Source organism: Heterocephalus glaber, unplaced genomic scaffold, assembly GCF_053883595.1.
Source record: "Heterocephalus glaber isolate CG9 unplaced genomic scaffold, H.glaber_assembly_v1.0 deba00000937, whole genome shotgun sequence".
Classification (NCBI taxonomy): Eukaryota; Metazoa; Chordata; class Mammalia; order Rodentia; family Bathyergidae; genus Heterocephalus; species Heterocephalus glaber.
In genome coordinates, this window is record NW_028258173.1 from 3,827,308 (window position 1) to 3,846,442 (window position 19,135).

At 50.4% G+C, this 19,135-nt stretch overlaps 1 protein-coding gene across 1 annotated transcript in view; it reads left to right on the forward strand.

The window, feature by feature from the left end:
* Nucleotides 1–19,135, forward strand: part of Dnah17 (dynein axonemal heavy chain 17) — a 114,060-nt gene that overhangs the window by 9,545 nt on the left and 85,380 nt on the right. Inside the window, exons 12-18 of the mRNA XM_021241333.2 lie at nucleotides 4,756–5,021; nucleotides 5,901–6,096; nucleotides 7,443–7,589; nucleotides 13,530–13,638; nucleotides 14,720–14,823; nucleotides 17,202–17,342; nucleotides 18,902–19,045. Of these exons, the coding sequence (XP_021096992.2) occupies nucleotides 4,756–5,021; nucleotides 5,901–6,096; nucleotides 7,443–7,589; nucleotides 13,530–13,638; nucleotides 14,720–14,823; nucleotides 17,202–17,342; nucleotides 18,902–19,045 (1,107 nt within the window). The remainder of the gene's footprint in view (nucleotides 1–4,755; nucleotides 5,022–5,900; nucleotides 6,097–7,442; nucleotides 7,590–13,529; nucleotides 13,639–14,719; nucleotides 14,824–17,201; nucleotides 17,343–18,901; nucleotides 19,046–19,135) is intronic.

The window sequence follows — 19,135 nt, forward strand, 5'->3', positions numbered from 1 at the left end:
CAGATAGCCAGACAGAGGAACCAAGACCCCCAGTTCCGAGTGTGGCTGCTTTCCAGGCCCTGTTCTGAACCATCTGGCGGGTGGGCTCCCAGGACTGTGAAGGCATTCGGGGTTCCGGGCAGCTGGAGCAGGGTTCACCCTGTGGAGGATGTCAAGCCACCTGCCCCTGAACACAGCTCTCTCCCCCAAGCAAATGCCAAGACATTCCTTTGCCTTTTAAGTGTTCTTTAAAAAAAAAAAAGCAAATCCGTGGGCATTTGAAGAACTATAAATATAATGATCAACTGAACCTTGGATTGTTGGCACTCTAGGCAAAATATCAACAAATGCAAATTAATGCATTTAACCGCCTTGCCGGGGTTAAAAAAAATACTGTCCAGTGATACTTGTTGTATCACAGGAAGGTAGACTTTACTTGGGACCACTGCAATAGGTTCAGGGTCCCCTGCAGTGGGGTCCTGTGGTGGGGGACAGCTCAACCGTGAATGTAGAACGGGCTAAGGGGTGGAGCCCCAGAACAGGCGGGGGCGGTGGGTGGAGATCGACGATGAGAGGGAACCTCAGGAGTGAGGGGGCTTAGGCTCAACAGACTGAACAGGATCCTTGCTGAAGCCCAGCCAGGGCAACCAGACCCCACCCGGGAGGGAGGAGGAGGACGGAGCTGATCAGATGTCGGGGCTGGGGGCTCTGGCTGAACTGACTTAGCAAGGTCTTTGCTAACACAGGATTTTACAGAGCTGCCCACAGGTGGCCCAGGAGGGCTCAGGAACCTCACTCGAGTTTGGCCACACACACACACACACACACACACACACACACACACACAGAATCTTTGTCACTGTTCTCGGCCCTGAAGCTCTCTTCCCCAGGGAGTCCCTTGTTCCTTCTGCCTCTCCTGCCTCTGGTAGCAGCTTTCCCACCCGTCCTCCCTCTCCTCCCGGGCTGACACCAGTCTGCCAGGTCTCTCCTCTGCTGAGGCTCCCAGTATCCTAGAGTGTACCCGTGTCCTAGGCATGGTTCCCCTCCACCCAGGAAATAAGCTCCCAGAGGGCAGGCGTGTGATTTGGGCTCACTTAGGGTCGAACCTAGCACAGTGTAGGAGCTTTTGAGGCTGTGTGTGGCCCAGAAGTGGCTCTGGCTGAGGGAGTTTGGTTACCAATGTTGTCAGAGGTGGCTTCACTCGGGCGCAGAGCTTTGGCACAGAGCCCGTTAGGCAGTGAGCACAAAGAGTCCAGAGGCGGAGATGTGGAGACCTGGCGGGGGGAGGGTCTCCAAGATTAAAAGGCAACGTGAAGCACAGGGATCGAGGAGGACAGGCAGCCGTGGTGTCACCTCCGGGAATCCTGATGAGGGCCTTAGTTACTCCCTGCTGTGTGGAGGAGGACCCAGGGAGGAAGGTCAGAAGAGCGCAGTAACTCATGACCCAGCCGGGGAGGGATGAAGCCCCAGTCTCTCAAGTCCCCAAAACACATGAAGATTTTGCCCCCAGAAATCTGGTTTGGAACAGGGGAGGAATGGATGCGGATGGATGGGTGGGGGCTGAGCCCATCCATGGGGAGTCGGCTTGAAGCACCCACTCTTGTGAGCAACAGCCAGGAGTGGTCCAGGAAGAAGCCGGGTGGGGCCCCAGGAAGGCTTCTCACCGCCGAGACACCCCCTCTCCTGTTAGGGCCAGATCATCCGGGTTCTGTGCTCAACAAGGAAAGAGTCATGTGCTAAATTTCTACTTTATGCTACTTTAGGGTTATGCTAGGTAAGAAAGAAATAAAAAAGAAGCAAGGCAGAGAAGCCTCCTTGTGCGCCTCGGGCCTGACGCACATTCCCAGTGTTTGACATCCCTTGTCCTGGCAGGGTGGCCCTGGGTGTCCCTCCTGGGCCCCTGAGCTCCCTGCTGTTCCCAAGTTGTTTGGTTGCTACTTCCTGTCTCTGGAATTCACGCACCACCAGGAAATTTCTAGGGGAATCTTCCACATGATGCCCTCCTGGTCAAAAATAAAATGAAGTCAGAAGCCCAAACATATCTAAGGAAGAAGAAAGAAAAAGAGAAAAGGAAAAAGAAAAAAACAAAAGGAGCCAGAGGGCCTTAAACCATTCAGTGGATTTCTTTTTTCGACTGTCGCATGTCAATTTTTTTTACAAATGAAGGCAGGGACCTCCTATGCCTGCAGCCACCTACAGGTGACTGGGGTAGAAGGAGCAAGTGGAACACTGAGTTTCTCTTTCTTCCCGAGCATGTGGGGGTGCTCTGTTTGGCTTTGAGGGTGCCTGAAAATCTCTTCCCTTCTTCTTGGTCATGTTTTAGTCTTTGGTCAAATGGCCATTTTTAGGAAGAGTGATCCTATTTTTTATGTATCTCTCTATCTATCTATCTATCTATCTATCTATCTATCTATCTATCTATCTATTTATTTATCTGAGACAAGGTCTTGCCATGTAGTTCAGGCTGGCCTTGAACTCACTGTGTAGCCCAGGCTAGCCTCAAGCTCATGGTGATCCTCCTGCCCCAGGCTCCTGAGTGCTGGGATTACAGGTGTGCACCACCATGCCTGTTCCTATTTTCATACCAAAATCTGAGATGCACGTGGGGTTGTAGAGCATCAGTTGGTGGTGCTTTGCTAGGGCAGCCTCAGGAGGCTTGCAAGGAGTTCTCCCTAGCACACAGCACTTGGCAAGCTCACAGATTAGGGGACTTCATGGGGAGCAAGACGGTCCCCCCTCTTTCTGGGTCACTCTCACCTTGCCTTGTCTTTGTCAGAGCAAAACCAAATTCTGATGGTGATTCTTCTTGGCTGAATGTGTCCCTCAGAGTGACAATACTCTGTCTAAGAGGAATCCATCTTGCCCGTAAAGCTGCTAGCTTCGTGGTCATGAATTTCTTGAGTTTATGCTCATCTTGGAAGATCTTTTATTTCTCCTTCAATTTTGAAGCTTGCTTTGCTGGATAGAGTAATCTAGGTGGGGAGTTATTTTCTTTCAGGGCTTGAAATATGTATTCCATTCCCTCCTGGCCCTTAAGGTTTCTGCAGAGAGGCCTGCATTTATTCTGAAGTGGTGTTGCTCCCTTACAGCTTTCAGTATCCTTTCCTCCTTCTGTTCTCTTGTCATTTTAACTAAAATGTGACATAGTAGGGCTCTTCTCTGATAGCACCTGTTTCGAGTTCTCAATGGCTCCTCTCCCTGGATGTCTATATCTTTCCTATGATTCGGAAAGTTTTCTGTTATTATTTTATCAAATAAATTTTCTATGTCGTGAGTCTGTACCTCAGTGCCCTCTTCTACACTAAAAAATTGTACGTTTGGTCTTATAACCCAGAGCTCTGGGGTGTTTCATTTGTAAATTCTCATTTTTTCCTTTCTAGTGTCTACATGTGCTAACTCCTCACCCTCACCCCCAAGCCCTGGGATTCTGTCTTCTGTTTGTTCCACTCTGTTGATGGAGCTTTCCACTGAGTTTTGGATTTGACTTTGTGCTTCTCATTTCCAGAATTCCTGTTAAGTCCTTCAGAATCTCTCTCTGTTGAATTGTTCCTTCATGTCCTGCATTCCCTTCCTTAATTCATTCAGCTGTTTATTTGTATCCTCTTGAAGTCATTAATCATTTTGTGAATCAGTCTTTTGAGTTCTTTACCTGGCATTTCATCCACCTTGATAGCTTTCCATTCAGTTACTGAGGAGTTATGGACATTTGGAGGACTCATGTTGACCTGTTTTTTCATACTTCTTGGGTTTCTGTATTGAAACTTCTGCCTCTGTTGGGATGTATGACTCTTCCACTTTTATTTGAGGGTCTTCTTAGTGTCAGCCTTGTTTTGAAGACTTGCTCCCAGTACCACTCAGAGAGGAGAAAACTAACCAGAGTAAAGTATTTGTGTCAGCTTTTTCTTTCATCACTGTGACAAAATACCTGACAAAAACAACTTAAAGCAGGAAAGACCTGTTTTGGCCCACAGTTTCACAGGGTACAGTCCATGGTTGGACATCTCCATTGCTGTGGGCTTGAGGTGAGGCAGAGCATCATGGTGGCAGGAAGATGTGGCAGAGGAAGCTACTCACCTCATGGAGAATGAGAGCCAACCAGGGACAGGGAGATCAGTGACAAGACACAGCCCCCATGGGTACACTCCCATGACCCACTGCCTTTAATAAGGCCCCACCTCTTAAGTTCCCATCACTCCCCAAAGCCTATCAAATAATGAACCCATCAGTAATCCAGTAATGAGATCAGAACCCTCATGATCTGATTTCTTTCCTAAAGCTCCCCTCTACAGAGAGCTGCACTGGGAAAAGTGCAGTTTGGTTTTCAACGCTGGAGCCTTTGGGGACAGTCCATGTCCTAAGAGCATTCTCCCCCAGTCATCAGACTGAGCCCTTGTTAGGTGAATGTAGTCTTCAGGCTATGCTGTCGTTGTTTCATCTTGTTCTTTAATTGTTCAAATCTTCCTTGTTCACATCCTGATTTCCCCTGGGCACTGAATGAACTTTCCTAGACTTTAGTCCTAGTTGACACTCCTCATTTACAAGCAGAGCACATTGGGCCCCAGAATACAGCAACACAGAAATCATCAGGGGCCCTGTAGCCAGTTAACATACAGACAAATGTTGAGACACGCTCTTTGTTTTGACAAAGCACATGATTTCTGAGTCCCGATGCTCAGCCTTGCTTATTGGTCAACAGCCCACAGGCTGGGGACAGCACCCAGGACAGGCCAGTTGGCAGGGGCTCTGGCAAAGACATCCCCCTCCGTGTCTCCCCAGCTCCTGTACATGTGTGGGGGCCTCCTGGAGCGGCCCCTGATTCTGACCGAGGTGGTACCCAGATACTCCGTCATGCTGGAGATGTTCAACGCCGAGCTGGACAATGCCAAGCTCATGTATGATGCCCAGATGGTGGCCTGTGTGGAGGGCAACATCCCACCCATCCACAAGAACATGCCCCCTGTGGCCGGACAGCTCAAGTGGAGCCTGGAGCTGCAGGGGAGGCTGGAGGTGTCCATGCAGCACATAAAGCACATCAAGCATCCGTGAGTCCCCAGGGGAGGACCCGAGGGGCAGCACAGACAGGGAGAGGCCACTGTAGACCCAGGCTTCCCACCAGCCACACTTGCCTCCCCCAAGCAGAGTCCCACGGTGGCCCTTGTGGCTTCTCCCAGCCCCCAAAGGCTTCCAGTGAGTGTGCTCGGGTGTCTCTGGCTGTCCTCTCCCTTGACCATCAGCCATGTGGTTATAAAATAGGACCACCCAGACGGGAACAAAAGGAGGCTATTTACACAGTGCACCGCAGCAACAGAGTCACCAAGCCACTGTCACTGTGTTTGGCAGAGGTTCCAAGGCAGGCCAGAGGACATAGGAGCCAGGAGTGGCTGCAGGTGCACACGCTGGAGGCAGCTGGCTAGGAGGCGCCCTGTTGGACTGGCTAGGGGCGCACGGGCTTTTCTCTGGTTGGCCTTAGGAGGAAAGGAGGGCAAAACTGAAGGAAGTCTGAGTTACTAACTAAGCTGGATGTGGTGGTGCTCACCTGTAATCCCAGCACTCGGGAGGCTGAGGAGGGAGGATAGCTGCGAATTCGAAGCCAGACTGGACTACATAGTGAGTCCTAGGCCAGCCTGAACTGCATAGGGAGACCCTGTCTCAAAAACAAAAACAAACCAACCAAGCCCTGGCTGCCAGGGGCCGATTGCTTCGGGGGCAACGGTCTGGCTTCCTGAGCTGGCTGTTGCTCTGTCGGCACGGACGGGTCCGCCCTCCTCCACTTGTGTTTCCAGTCGGGCAGCCTAGCAGAAAGAGGTCCAGGGCTGCCTGCTTCGGCCGCCGGAGATCCCGGCAGCAGCCACTGGGGGCGCTAAAGAGACCTGGAAGAGGTGTCCGTGTGGCGCCTCACTGGGCCCTGACTCCGATTCCAGGGTCGTGTCCAGCGCGGAGGCCAAGATGATCTACCAGAAATACGAAGAGATGATGGAGCTCCTGCGAGGCTATCGCGAGAAGACCTACGGGCAGTGGGTGGGCGGCGTGGACCAGGACTGCCACTTCAACCTGGGCCAGCCACTGATCCTCCGCAGCGCAGCCAGCGGCCTCATCCAAGTCAACTTCAGCAAGGCGGTGGGTCCCGGGGGCGGGGAGACCCCACCCGGAGCCGGGGCCTCGGGGTGAGCCCCCCCGCACGCCCCGTCCCGCCAGAGGTGCGCGCTGGCTGAGGCCGCTGCCTGTGGGCCCGGGGCCTGCAGAGGTGGGGGCAACGCCTTGAGCAGAGCAAAGCGGGAGGCCTGAGTGTGCCCACTGTGTCCTAGGAGCACCAACGGTCACCGGGGCCAGGCAGAGTGGACAAATGGGACGTGGGTGCAGAAGAGGTGATGTGATGGGAAGCCTCCTGGGCCATGGCAGGGACGGGGTCGTTAATTTGAGCCAGCTGGCAGCCTGGGTAGAATTTCCGGCTGAGGAGAGCTTTGGTCCGACTTCCATTTGGAAAGGCTGCTCCCTAGGGTGGGTGGCTAGGAGTGGGGAGACCAGTCAGGAGTCTCCTGATGAATTCAGGTGACAGGCAATGGCTTGGAGGCCAGAGGGGCAACAGGAGGTGGTGATGAGCGATCAGACTTTGATCACAGTGGAATGGGATTCCAGATGGGCTGGAAACGGAGTAGAAGAGGGAAAGAGGAGTCTGTCCCCATGTTTGGGGTCTGAGTGCCCTGGAGGGGGGAACCTCCATCAGCTGACGTAGCCTGCAGTGGAATGGAGGAGCAGGCTGCAGGGAAGGTCAGTTGCTGTGCTGGCCATGGTGAGTTTAGGAGATCCTGAGAAGATGGGGTAGGTTAAAAGTCCAGAGGGCAGAGAGGCATCCACACCCTTGACATCAGGTGAGAACATGGCTCATCCAGGTGAGAGTAGGTTGAGAAGGACCAAGGTCTGGCTCTCTGACATGGACACCTCGAAGTTACCAAAAGAGACTTGTAACAGGAACCAAGATGGCCTGGAAGCCAAGAGACCATGTGTCCAGGCGTAGGGGTGACCAGCTGCTGGGAAGTCATGTGACGTAACCGACAGATTCAGTAAAGAGAGGTTTCTGCCGTCTTGATGGACAGCAGTATTGGAAGGGATGCCCCTGCTGTTGGTGTCCTGGATCATAACCAGGAAGGAGGAGAGGGAAGGCCAGATCCTAGGGAGGACCCAGGTGAAGTCCCAGTGAAGCCTTTCCCTAAATGGCCTGGATGAATCGAGGGAGGACAGAGGTAAGAGAGTGACGTCCACCCATGAAGACGATGTGCGCATTGTCTGGCTCAGGAACAGCAAATGAGGTGAAGACATCCTGAGCCTGCCAGCAAAGGCTGCCTCCCATCAACCTTGAAACCCCCAGCTCTGGGGACACCCCCGGGGGTACTGCTGCATGGCTGCACTGGAATGGCTGTGTGGCCTTCTGACATGTTCTTTGACCTTTTTTCCTTGCCATTTAGTTGGTGGCGGTGCTAAGAGAGGTCAAGTACTTGAATTTCCAGCAGCAAAAAGAGATCCCAGACAGCGCAGAGAGTCTGTTCTCAGAGAACGAAACCTTCTGGAAGTTTGTGGGCAACCTGAAGCTCATTGTTGGCTGGTACAATGAGGTGAGTGGGTGGGGTTTTGTTGGGTTTGCCAAGTTTTGATTTCTGTTTGAACAAATGGTAGTGGGGGGTCACCTGTGGAACAGAAAGAACAATGAGTAAGTTTTAATATTTAAATGTGGTTCAAGGCACTCTTCGTTATTCATGAAACAGCAGCAGCAGCAAAGATGATGGTAACTCAAAATAGCTGAGAATGAAAACTACATTTCCACTTGGCTTTAACTTATGTCCCACATTTCTCTGTGGGTGTTTTGTCCTCCTAAGTATATTCTGGGTAATATTCCACAGTACTTGCGTTAGTCCCATTAAAGTGAGGGCATTGGGGACGTTTTACTGGAATCCAGCAGCCCACAGCAAGGAGACAATGTGAGGAGGGTAGAGAGGCAGGAGGTGGAGGGTGGCCAGTCCACCCGCAGCTTTCTGGTTCAACAATCCCTTGATTTAGGACATCAGTCAGATCTGGAGACCTGACATGACAGTCCCAAAGAGGCTGACTGGGGCCGGGGATTTAGCTCAGTTGTTCCACCACCTGCCTCATAAGCGCAAGGTCCTCAGTTTGATCCCAGGTACCAAAAAAAAAAAAGAGGCTGATGAGTAACTGACTGGCCTCGGGAACAGTCCCTCCTGGTGCTATGCTGTTTGCTGCCTGGGAAGCATGAGTGTGGGGCACAGAGGCAGGCAGAGTGCCTGTCTTCACTGTCTTACACACCCCACTCATACAGTGGGAAAAGGCCAGTTTACACTTTGGATCTTAAATGTCCTCTGAAGGCCATGTATGGTAGGCTCGGTTCCAGTCACAATGCTACTGAGAGGTGGTGGAACCTTTAAAAAGAGGTGGGGCTTAGTGGGAGGAAGATAGGTCATTGGGGGCATGGCCTTGAAGGAGATATTGGGACCTGGGTCCCTTCTTCCCTTTCTTTCTCTGTCTCTGTCTCTGACTCTCTCTCTCTCTCTCTTTCTCTCTTTTCTTGGCTACCATGAGGTGAGTGGCCTCCTCCACCATACCCTCCCATTGCCATTATGTTCTGCCTCACCACAGACTCAAAAGCAATTGGGTCAACCCTGCACTGAAACCTCAGACACCATGAGCTAAAAGAAATCCCTCAGGTATTTTATCACAAAGGAAATTTGACAGGCACAAGTGACCACTGGTACCACCCCAGCCCAGCCACCACAATCCAGTGGGTGTGGCAACTATGGGTTTGCCACTCTGCTGTGATAAGACACCACATGCCATGTGGGCTCAAGCAGCATAGACCTCTCCTGTGCTTCAGTTCTGGATGTCAGGAGTCCACGTCTGTCCTTACACTGCAGAGTCAAATGCTGGGCAGGCTGGAGACTTGTCCAGCTTCTAGAGGCCACCACATTCCTTGCATAATGGCCCGAGCTTCTCCAGAGAAACAGAGCCAACAGGAGATGGAGCTAGAAGGCGGAGGTTTGTTTACACAGTCTCACGCAGGGATGGGAGCAGGGAAGTCTCAGCACTGGCCATCTGCAAGCTGGTGAGCCAGGAAGGCTGGTGCTGTGACTCAATCTGAGCCCAAGGCCCGAGGATCAGTGGAGCAGGCCATGTGGATCCTAGCCCAACAGCAGGAGAAGAGCTCCCAGACTGACAGTGAGCCAGGAGAAAGGAGCCAGTGCCCTCTCCCCTCATGTTCCTCTTGCCCTGGAGGCATTGGATGAGGCTGCCTGGCCTGGGGACTTCACCGAGCCAACCACATCTGGAAACACCTGGGAAAACATTTCCTCTGGGGCCCCCTGTGGCACAGCCAGGTTGACAGATACAGGCAACCATCACAGCTGAAGCAGGTGGCTCCGACTTCTGCTCCAGTAACATATGGCCTCCTCCTCCTCCTCCTCCTCAGACCTTTGGGCCTCTCTTTTATGAGTCCCCTTGTGATTATGTTTGACCCCTGGATCATCCAGCCCATCCAGGCGATCCCCCATCCAGGCCCCTAACTTATCAGCCCTGATGATTCTGTCACCAGGGTGACAGATGCACAGGACCAGGATCTGGTCATCTCTGGGGGACCCACATACACCTCTGCTTGGATTCCTGGATACTGGGACTCGAGTCCCAGAGACAGCGGATCTTTAAGGTCCTGGAGAACACAGGTGGGTGGAAAGGGAGCCCAGCAACATGGGAGCCATGGGGAACAGAGGGACAGGAGTGAGGGGGATGTAGGCGGCCGAGGAAGGGATCCTCATGCTGATTTTCAGGTCCATTCCTAAGGCCCCAGAGTGTGGACGTTGATGAGGTCCCCTTGCTTTTTCAGCGCCTCCCCAGGACTGGCTCAGATGGGTTCATGTTCTTGCAGCCAACCCTCCTCCAAATGGATCAACTCTCTCAGACCCTGAGTGGTTTTGTTTCCATGTTTATCAGTCAGTTTTCACTAGAGAAACACATATAATAGAAGATATGCAAATACATAAGAATTTACAAGGTTGGCTCACAATGGCTGCCCATGGGGTCTGATGAGGAAGAGTGCAGAGGGTCTGTCTGCACACCGGAGACTAAAGGATCCAGTCAAAGGTCTGGAGCTCAATGCAGTGTCCCATGAGAGTCTATATCAGGAGGCCAATGGGTCTACAATGGAAGGCTGAAGAGTCTACACCGGAAGCTGAAGAGTCTAGAAGCCAGGAGATGACGTCCAAGGTGAAGGTGAAGACTGGAGCTCCTCTGAAGAAACAGAAGCAGATCCATTTTTATTTCCCCTTTATACCATCCAGCCAATGAGCCTCCCTAGGCTGGGTCTTCCACCCAAGGGTGTGGAATTGCTGCCCCAATTTCGTTGAGCTTCTCTTACTCCAGTTGACACAATCAACCATCACACCATGTTTCATGGCTCAGCTGTCCAAAAGATGCTCACACACCCCCTGTCCCTGCCTGGGTGGCCCTTTTGGTGCCATCTCCAGGCCAAACTCTGTACTTCTTCTCAAATCTGAACACCCGTCCTGCCAGTTCCATCCGTGACATGACTTGGAATGTGGGCTACTATCAGCCCTGTCCTGCCCCTGCACGGGCCCTGCTAAGTCCTATGTTACCTTGTGTGATGAGCAAGGTGAGGGCACATACCTTCCTTCGGGGACAGAGGGTTTCAAGGTAGCACTGGAAGTCAAGGGTGTCCCTATCATGAGAGACTCTCTGACGAGACACCTAGGGGAGGGAATGGTGGCTAGAAGCAGTGAGGTACTGACCACGCCCATCAATTCAGTGCTCCTTAGATGTCTCAGAGACCGGTCAGAGCATGGGAAGTTTTGGGGCAAAGCTGTGGGGAGACTGGGAAGTGTCCCTTGCCTGGTGGCACGGCCTCCCCAGAAGCAGACTGGGAAAGCCAAGGTAAATGCAGCACGCTGGCTGGCACCATCATGTAAATGGAGCAGAAATTCCAACCCCCACCCCCAGCAACCAAAGGATCAACTAGGACAGAAATGTGACCCGGAACACGTTCAGGACAAAGTTTGTTTTAACCAACAGTTTTTCAAGATAAAATTTAATTGACTTACCCATTGGCGGCTAAAGACCATGAAACACCAGTGGCTGGGGTTTTTTTGTTTTTGTTTTTTTGTTTTTGGTACTGGGGATCGAACTAGGGTCCTTGCGCTTGCGCAGCAGGCAGCAGGCAGCAAAACCACTAAGCTAAATCCCTGGCCACCAAGACCTGCTTGAAGTGAACCTCCTTGAATCTGCTTTCTCCGGAACCAGTTCCCTTGAAACGTGTGCTGCCCTATTCCCTGGATTGGTACTAGCCAAAGTGTCTAGGGAAGATGGAAACCACAGAGAGCTGCTACACAGGGAAATGTTCACTGGTTGCATCCGGGGCAAAATAAATATTCTGCAATGACCATGTAATCAGGAAAAAAAAAATCCAATGGACCAAAAATAAAAGAAGAAACTGCCCTTCCACTACTGTACTTCCAGAGCCCAGCCAAGCCTGTGGTGTCCAGCCTGCCACTGTGGTCTCTTCAGCCCTGGATGCTACTGTGCTGTTAACAAAACCACTGGGCCAAGGAGAGAAGCTAGGAGAAAAGTCTGGCCCTGAGCTGCAACCCCATCTCTCTCCTTGCAGATGGTTCTGGGTCTTATTCTTTGAATGGTTTCTCCAGCCCAGACACCACAGACCTCCCAACCACAAACATCCATGAGCATCTGAGCTCAGCCTGAGTGGATGTGGCTCCTCAAGGGATTTCCTGGACTTTCCCCACGTGAGTGTTTGTGCCCTAGATGCCATGGCTGGAAACAGGGCCCTGCAAGGATGGAGTCACACCCGAGGCTTTGGGACAGGAATAATCAAATGTGTAGATGGATCACATGACCCCAGCTTTCCCTACACTGGCTTCAGAAGGGCGTGGTGATGTCCAGCTACTCCCATGGGTGTGAGCCAACAGGTTACACAACTAGGCCAGGACCGGCGTAAGTTTCCGCAAGACCTGAAGCCTTCAGGACACAAGTGCTGCCCCTTCCAAGCTGCCTGGCTGTGGCCCCGGATTCTGACCACCCAGCAGCCACCAGCTGTGTCCATATGGAGTCCTCAGAAACCCAGCTGGTTAACTCTGTGTAAAGTGCTGCCTTCTGGGCTTTAGTTATAAGCACACTGAGGAGGTGTATTGTGAGATCCTCCATGCATGAGCTCCACGATGGGGAGGAGGGCCATAGTCCTTGTCACCCCAGGGCTCCTGCCTCACTCTGCCCTGCTCTGTGAATTCCATAAGGCTGCTTTTATTTCCACCTGGCTTTCAGTGGGTCATCACCTGTAAGTTTTCTCCCCTTCCCTTACACACCAGTTCTAGGAGTCCGTGGTCCAAAAGCATTTGAAGCTTTGATGGGGCCTACACTTAAAATACCAAATGTGGGGCTGGGGATGTAGCTCAGTGGCACCACGCCTGCCTCGAAAGCACAAGGTCCTGAGTTTGATCCCCAGTACCAAAATAAAATAAAACACCCAATGTATAAAAAGGATCCTTCTGGAAGCCCAGTCATCAGGCTCTACTGTTTGCTTTGCATTCTCTGTAACTCCCACTTCTATAGAAGTGTCCTTGTGAAGAGAGACAGAAAGCAAAATATTGCTAGATGAGATGATATTCCAAAGCTTGTTATTTAGGGAATCCTTTGCAAAAGCTGTATACGCCCTCCCTCTTCCTTGTTTTTTTGTTTGTTTGTTTTTGCTCTTGTTCAGTTTTGTGTTTGTCTTTCTTCCTGTTTTGTGAATTCACGTTCCTAAGCATTGGTTAATTTCCCACTGCTGAGGCTGCATAGAGCCAACACTGTCACTGACACAGGCCTATTAACAGATCCCAGCTGCCCTGTCATTTAGCTTTCCAGCTTTCCAATTTATGACCAACAGGAGGTTCTGCTCCCAGGAATGCTCCAGCCATCCACCTGTACTTCTCTGGTTTTCTTCTATGACTCAGCCAAATGCAAAAATCGAGGACAATACACTCACTGCTTTTACACTACAGTAGTTTCATCTGATTCTACCCCAGAACATAGACACTGAAGAGTTAAGTATATACATAAATCCTTTCTGATAAAAAAAAACCTTTGGAAATCAGAATGGCATGAAATACCTTTTGTTGTTGCTATTACTGGGGATTGAACTTGGGGCGTCACACATACTAGGCAAATGCTCTACCACTGAGATACATACATCCCTTCGTTAAAATTTTATTTTGAGACAGGGTCTCACTATGTTGCCCAGGCTGGCCTTGAACTTGTGATCCTCCTGCCTCAGCTTCCTGAGTAGCTGGGATTACAGATTGGTGGACCACAGTGCCCAGCTCCGAAATACAATTCATATAAAATTCCCAAACAAGTCACACTAATTGTAACTAGCTTGGGTAGTGTTGAGTAAGAAAAATCCTGACCATTGTCTAATCCTTCACTATTTAAAATCTGGCTGGGTTTGGAGCAAAACCCTAACCCCCATGGCCTTTGTTCTACAGATAAAGACAATTGTGATGGATGTGGAATTTCCACTAATCAAATCAGAATTGGAAGCAATTGATGTCAAGTTATTGAGTGCTGAAACGACATTGTTCTGGAATGGCGAAGGTATGATGGTCACGTTCATCCCAGGGGGTTTAAACTCAGGGTGCCCCATCCAGCAGCTGTCTTCAGACCGGGGAGTGGCCACTTCTGCCCCTTGGCCTCGAGAAGCTGCCATCCCTGCACCCAGGTTAGGTTTAAAGCCAAAGCACGGTTCCAACTGCTTGCCCAGTCCAAAGAGGGCACATTTGTGTTGCTTATACCAGCACTGGGCAAAGAGCCCTTTGGCCAAGAGATCCTAATTTTTCCAAACTGGGCTGGGGGAGGCCTGCCCTTTCTTGCTTTCTACCCAGTGTGTCCGAGTCAGCAAAGTACTGTACATCTCAGTGGCCTGGCACTGGAAAAGCAGAAGGAAGTGTAGCCCTCAGGGCAACCTTCTTTCATTCCACCACCCGGCAGGAGGAGGCCCCTACCTTCCCACTCTCCTGGCCCCTCTAGCACCCCACAGTCCCCTCTCAGGCTCCTCTTCCCTCAGGACCTCGAGTGTGCCTTTGCCACCCTTCAGTCCCACTCCGCCATGCCTTGCTCCTCTGCTCTCAGTGAGAAGTGGGATCAAATGTTCTTTTTTTTTTTTTTTTTTTTTTTTTTTTTGTGGTACCAGGGATCGAACTCTGGTCCTTGTGCTTGCGCAGGGATCAAATGTTCTTGTCACACCCTTGAAATCGGGGTCTGTCTGGACTTTCCTGTGCGGACCACGCTCCCTTCCTCCCCTCCTGCGAGGACATGGCTCTTCTCCTGAGGCTCCAGGCCCTGCCTCTTGGCAGAGAGCCCCACACCTCTGGTGTTCTGCTCAGGATTAGCGGGGCTGGGGCTCACGGTGGGGTGGGGGCTTTAACTTCAGTTAGTCTGGGGTTCCTGGGTGACATGAGAAGTCCACAGATCTGGAGATGCGGAAGTCCTGTTCCAACAAGTGCACACTACTCCTCTGGATTTAATTTCAGGGAGCTCACAATGATTTCTTCTGCTTCTTGACCTAGAACAGGAGACGGATTTGGATGTTCTGGGATAATGGTGTTAACCTAACTCAGAAAGTTTCCACCTTGCTGAGTTGTTGATTGCATAAGATTCCTTTACTCTTATGTTTCAGGTGTGTTTCACTATATTCAAGAGATGCGAGAAATTCTGTATAACTTGCAGAACAGAATACAAAAAGCAAAACAGAATATAGAAGGAATTACACAGGTCATGGAGGTAAGCAAGCTGCAGGGTTGTGAGCGGGGCTCAGTGGAAGCCTAGGACAGGTCTGGGGCCTATGGCAAGTGCCATGTGTGACCGAAGACAGGGACCCTGTCCTTTGATGCTACAGTGATGTCAGGGTGGTCCCGAGGTAGAAAGAGCCCAGTCACTCCGGGAAAGTCAGTCGTGTTCCATTCTGTTGAGCTCAGATGGTGGGGGGGGCACACATGTGTGGCAGGCTGGCACTAGGAACAGGGCTGGGAAGAGACACACAGACCAGTGCTGCAGGGAGTAAGCTTGATGCTCAGAACAGAGGCGGGGCTGTTTCTTTACCTCGAGCTCCTTCCAAAACACTGAGGGCTCCTTCACCAACTTCCCCCATGATTTGTCTTCAGCACCAGAATCTGCAAAAACATTGGCATCTACATATCCAAAAGGATGTCTTCTGTTTCCAGATTACTTCCTTTATTAGTACCTATTTGCAGTTCATACTGTTTACGTTCCTTGTGTGGAGTTAGTACGTGGACATACAGGCTGCTTCTAAGATTTAGCTGTTCAGAGCTGTGCTGCTGTAAACATGGGTGTGCAGGTATCTCTGTAATAGGACGTCTTTAACTCTTCCGGGAAGACACCTAGAAGGGGACTAGTGGAATGAGGGGTCAACTAGAACTCCTGGTTGCAGTGTTTTGAGGAATCTCCATACTGATTTCCATAGCGGTTGTACCAGTTTGCGTTCTTACCAGCAGGGTTGAAGGGTTCCTTCCCCACCCGGCCCCGGAGCCTCGTCAGATTCTGTTATTTTTTGATTTCTTGATGGTGGCCATTCTTTCTGGTACAAGATGGAATCTCAGTATAGTTTTAATTTGCGTTTCGCTAATGGCAAATGATGTCAAGCATTTCTTCATGTATTTATTGGCCATTTGTACTTCTGTGAAGTGTCTATTCATTTCATTTGCCCATTTTTGGGGGGTCTTTTATTTTGAGGGGTCTAATTTTTTTTGAGTTCTTTATATGTTCCAGATAGGACTCCTGTGAGGAATAGCTGGCAGAAATGTTTAGCTGTAGGTTATCTTTCACTCTGTTGGCTGTTTTCTTTGCTGTGCAGAAGCATTTTAATTTGACATGATCTCATTTGTTGATTCTTAGTAGTATTTCCTGCATAACTGGGGTTCTGTCTATTTTGTCTTCTAGCAGACTGTTTCTATTCTAACATTTAGTTATTAGATCCATTTTTATTTTAGTTGAGTACATGGTGATATATATGGGTCTAGACTCAGTCTTCTGCATGTGGAGAGCCAGTTTTCTCAGTACCATTTATTAAAGAGCCCATCTTGGGCCAGGGATTTAGCTCAGTGACTCTGCCGCCTGCCTTGAAAGCACAAGGTCCCAAGTTTGATCTCCTGTACCAAAAAGAAAAAAAGAGCCCATCTTTCCTTCAGTGTATGATTTTGGTTCCTTTGTCAAAGATCAAATGGTTGAATTGCTTGGAGATTGTTTCTGCATCCTCTATTCTGTTCCATTGATCCTTACATCTGTTTTGGGGCCAGTACCATGTTTTTGTCACAGTAGCTTTGTGGCATAATGTCAAGTCTGGATGGTGAGGCCGCCTGCTTTGCTTATTTCTACCCAGGGTTGTTTTTGCTATCCTGTGTGTCTTCTGGCTCTATATGAATCTTAGGATTGTAAATGACCATTCTTCCAAAATTGATGTATGGGTTTCATGCAATCCCGATCAAAATTCCAACACATTTTTCCAAAAGGAAGTCCTAAAAATCCTCCTCCCATTAATTTGCAATGCCTACTAAGTAAATCTATTTCATTTTAAAAATGATTATGTTTAAGCTATATTTTTCTATCAGCCTAGCAAAATCAAACCATCATGATATCCCACAGGCTCACTTTGATTCACTGCCCCAGGGCCTTCACTAAAACGGGACTTCAGATTATGCAACATCCACTCTTCTTCCATGAACCCCTGGTTGAAGATTTAGGACTTCCAAATCATTACAGATTGATGTTTACATCAGGGCACATGTCTCCTACTTCAAGAATTCTCAGCATTTTCAGTGTGACACTTTTCTGTGTTATAGCTCACAGAAATTTTATCAGTATCCACTCTGATACTAAATGGTAGACAAAAACCATTGCTCACCATCATTTTTTTCTGATTCAGTTTTCATTTGAATGGAATGTTCCCTCAAGTAGTTTTCTCAGAAAGTTAACATAAGCAGAGGTGCCTGTGGCCCCAAGGGGGCACAGATCACAGAGAACTAATCTCCAGTCTGCGATAAGCAAGGGACAAGGAGACTCACAGCAAAGAGGGGACTGAGAAGGAGTGAGACCAAACACACTGCCTCCAAAATGTCTTTTCTCACCCCTGAGTTTTCCTCCAGGATTGGTCAGCCAACCCTCTGTTTGAAAGAAAAGACAACAAGAAAGAGGCCCTGTTAGACCTGGATGGAAGGATGGTCAATCTGAACAAGCGCTACCCTGCTGTCAAGGAGGCAGGCATGAAGATCCAAGCCATGGTGGCGGTAAGGACATGCCTGGGAGGTCCATCAGGAGTCCACTTGCTCTTTCCCAGAAGGGAAAGTTGGTATAGTCACACCTTCACAGCCAATGCAGATCTATCTTCCTGGGATAGGCTGCTGTTTGTCAGTATCTTGCATGGTTTCCACCCACGAGTGTGACGTGGATGGTGAGGAACACTGGAATGTGCACATGCGCATTCTGATGAGTACAATGTGACCACACATCTGCTTTGCTGCCTGGGATGTAGGTCATGCTCCTCTACCAAGAGTCTCCAGAGTGTGTGTGGGGGTCCACATCCCTGCTGGCCTCCGGGGTCACATTCCAAGGAAGAATGCACAATGGTGGCCTGGCACTGCTGGGCCGTCCACTTGCATTTCAGCACATCTCTGAGGAGAATGCTGAAGGTGGGGGTTTGCATCAGCCTGGGAAAAGGAAAATTCTGGAGCTCAAGATATATCTGGGGCCCATTGTGGGTGTGATGGTGCATGGTGTACAATGGTGTGGACTTTGGTGATGGGCTGCCACGTCCAGACGTACCAGTGGGCCCTATGCAGGTTGGACTATGCAGGCTGTTCCTATGGCCACCTCATTGCTGACAAGATTGTTGCCCCAGTGGAATGACTTGGCTGGACCAAAAACTACTGTGCTTCCTGGCCAGGTCCTTTCCCTTCCCCCTTGCTTGCCATGGTGCAAGAAGATCTCACTCTTAGATGTGAGAAGTTTGCTTTAAGGTCAGGCAAGCTCAGAGCAGAGCACCAGGAGCTTACCAAAAGGGCAAGCGAGGAAGCAGGGCCAGAGGGTTGAGGCTGAGCATCGAGGAGCAGGAGCCCATGAGGCTGAGGTCTGTGAGCCGCCCCTATTCCCCACATTTGATGAGATAGCACTGCCTCTGTGCCAGGCTTTGTTACCATGTTCATCTACTCCTGTGACAGTCATTCAGCGTTTCTTTCTTATACTAAAATTATTTGAGCCCGTGTCTTCTCTCTGCAATTGCAACTGCCTGAAAGCACAGACTGAGTCATATCTATCCTCCTGTTCCCCTATGGCACTCAGTGGCCTACAGAGTCATCCATCCACCCTCCCACCCACCCACCCCCTCTCTCTCACTAGTTACCCACTCCTGCTGTGGCCCAGGCATGCTGCTGAGCGCGGGGATAAGTGGTAGAGAGGACAGCCCATCCTTCCTGTCCTGAAGCTGGACGTCAGAGAAGCCCACAGAGTTGTTGTCTGTGCTATGGTCACAGAAACAACAGATCAATAGAGGAACACAGAGGGGTCAGGGATGGAACCCAGCCTGAGGCAAATAGAGGACCCTCACGGAGGGTCTTCATGAGGAGGTGGCATCTGAGAAGATCAGAAGAAGCCTGATTTGGCAGGAATGGGGGGGTGGCGCTGGCCAAGCTCTGCCATGGAAAAGAGCCAGGCACATCCTGGAAGTTCACAGCCAACCTGTGTCCCAGAGCCCTTGGACAAGGATGAGGGTGGCCCAGGGGCACGCAGTGGGCTCCCCAGAGTGAGCCAGCGTGAAGGCAGCCGGCCATGCATGCACTTCTGCTTGCAGGAAAATGCAGAATTGTTCAGAGCAGACACGTCCAGCCTGCCCTGGAAGGATTATGTCAACTACCTCGACAGGATGGTCCTGGAGGGGTTCAACCAGTTCATTCGCAAATCTCTCAACTACCTCATCAGCAACATGACTGTGGACGTAAGTTGTCCCTGTAAAGTAACTGTGTGTGTGAATTATAAATATAAGGGAAGTCCTGTGCTGGAATCCAGTTGGGAGTTTCCTGATGAA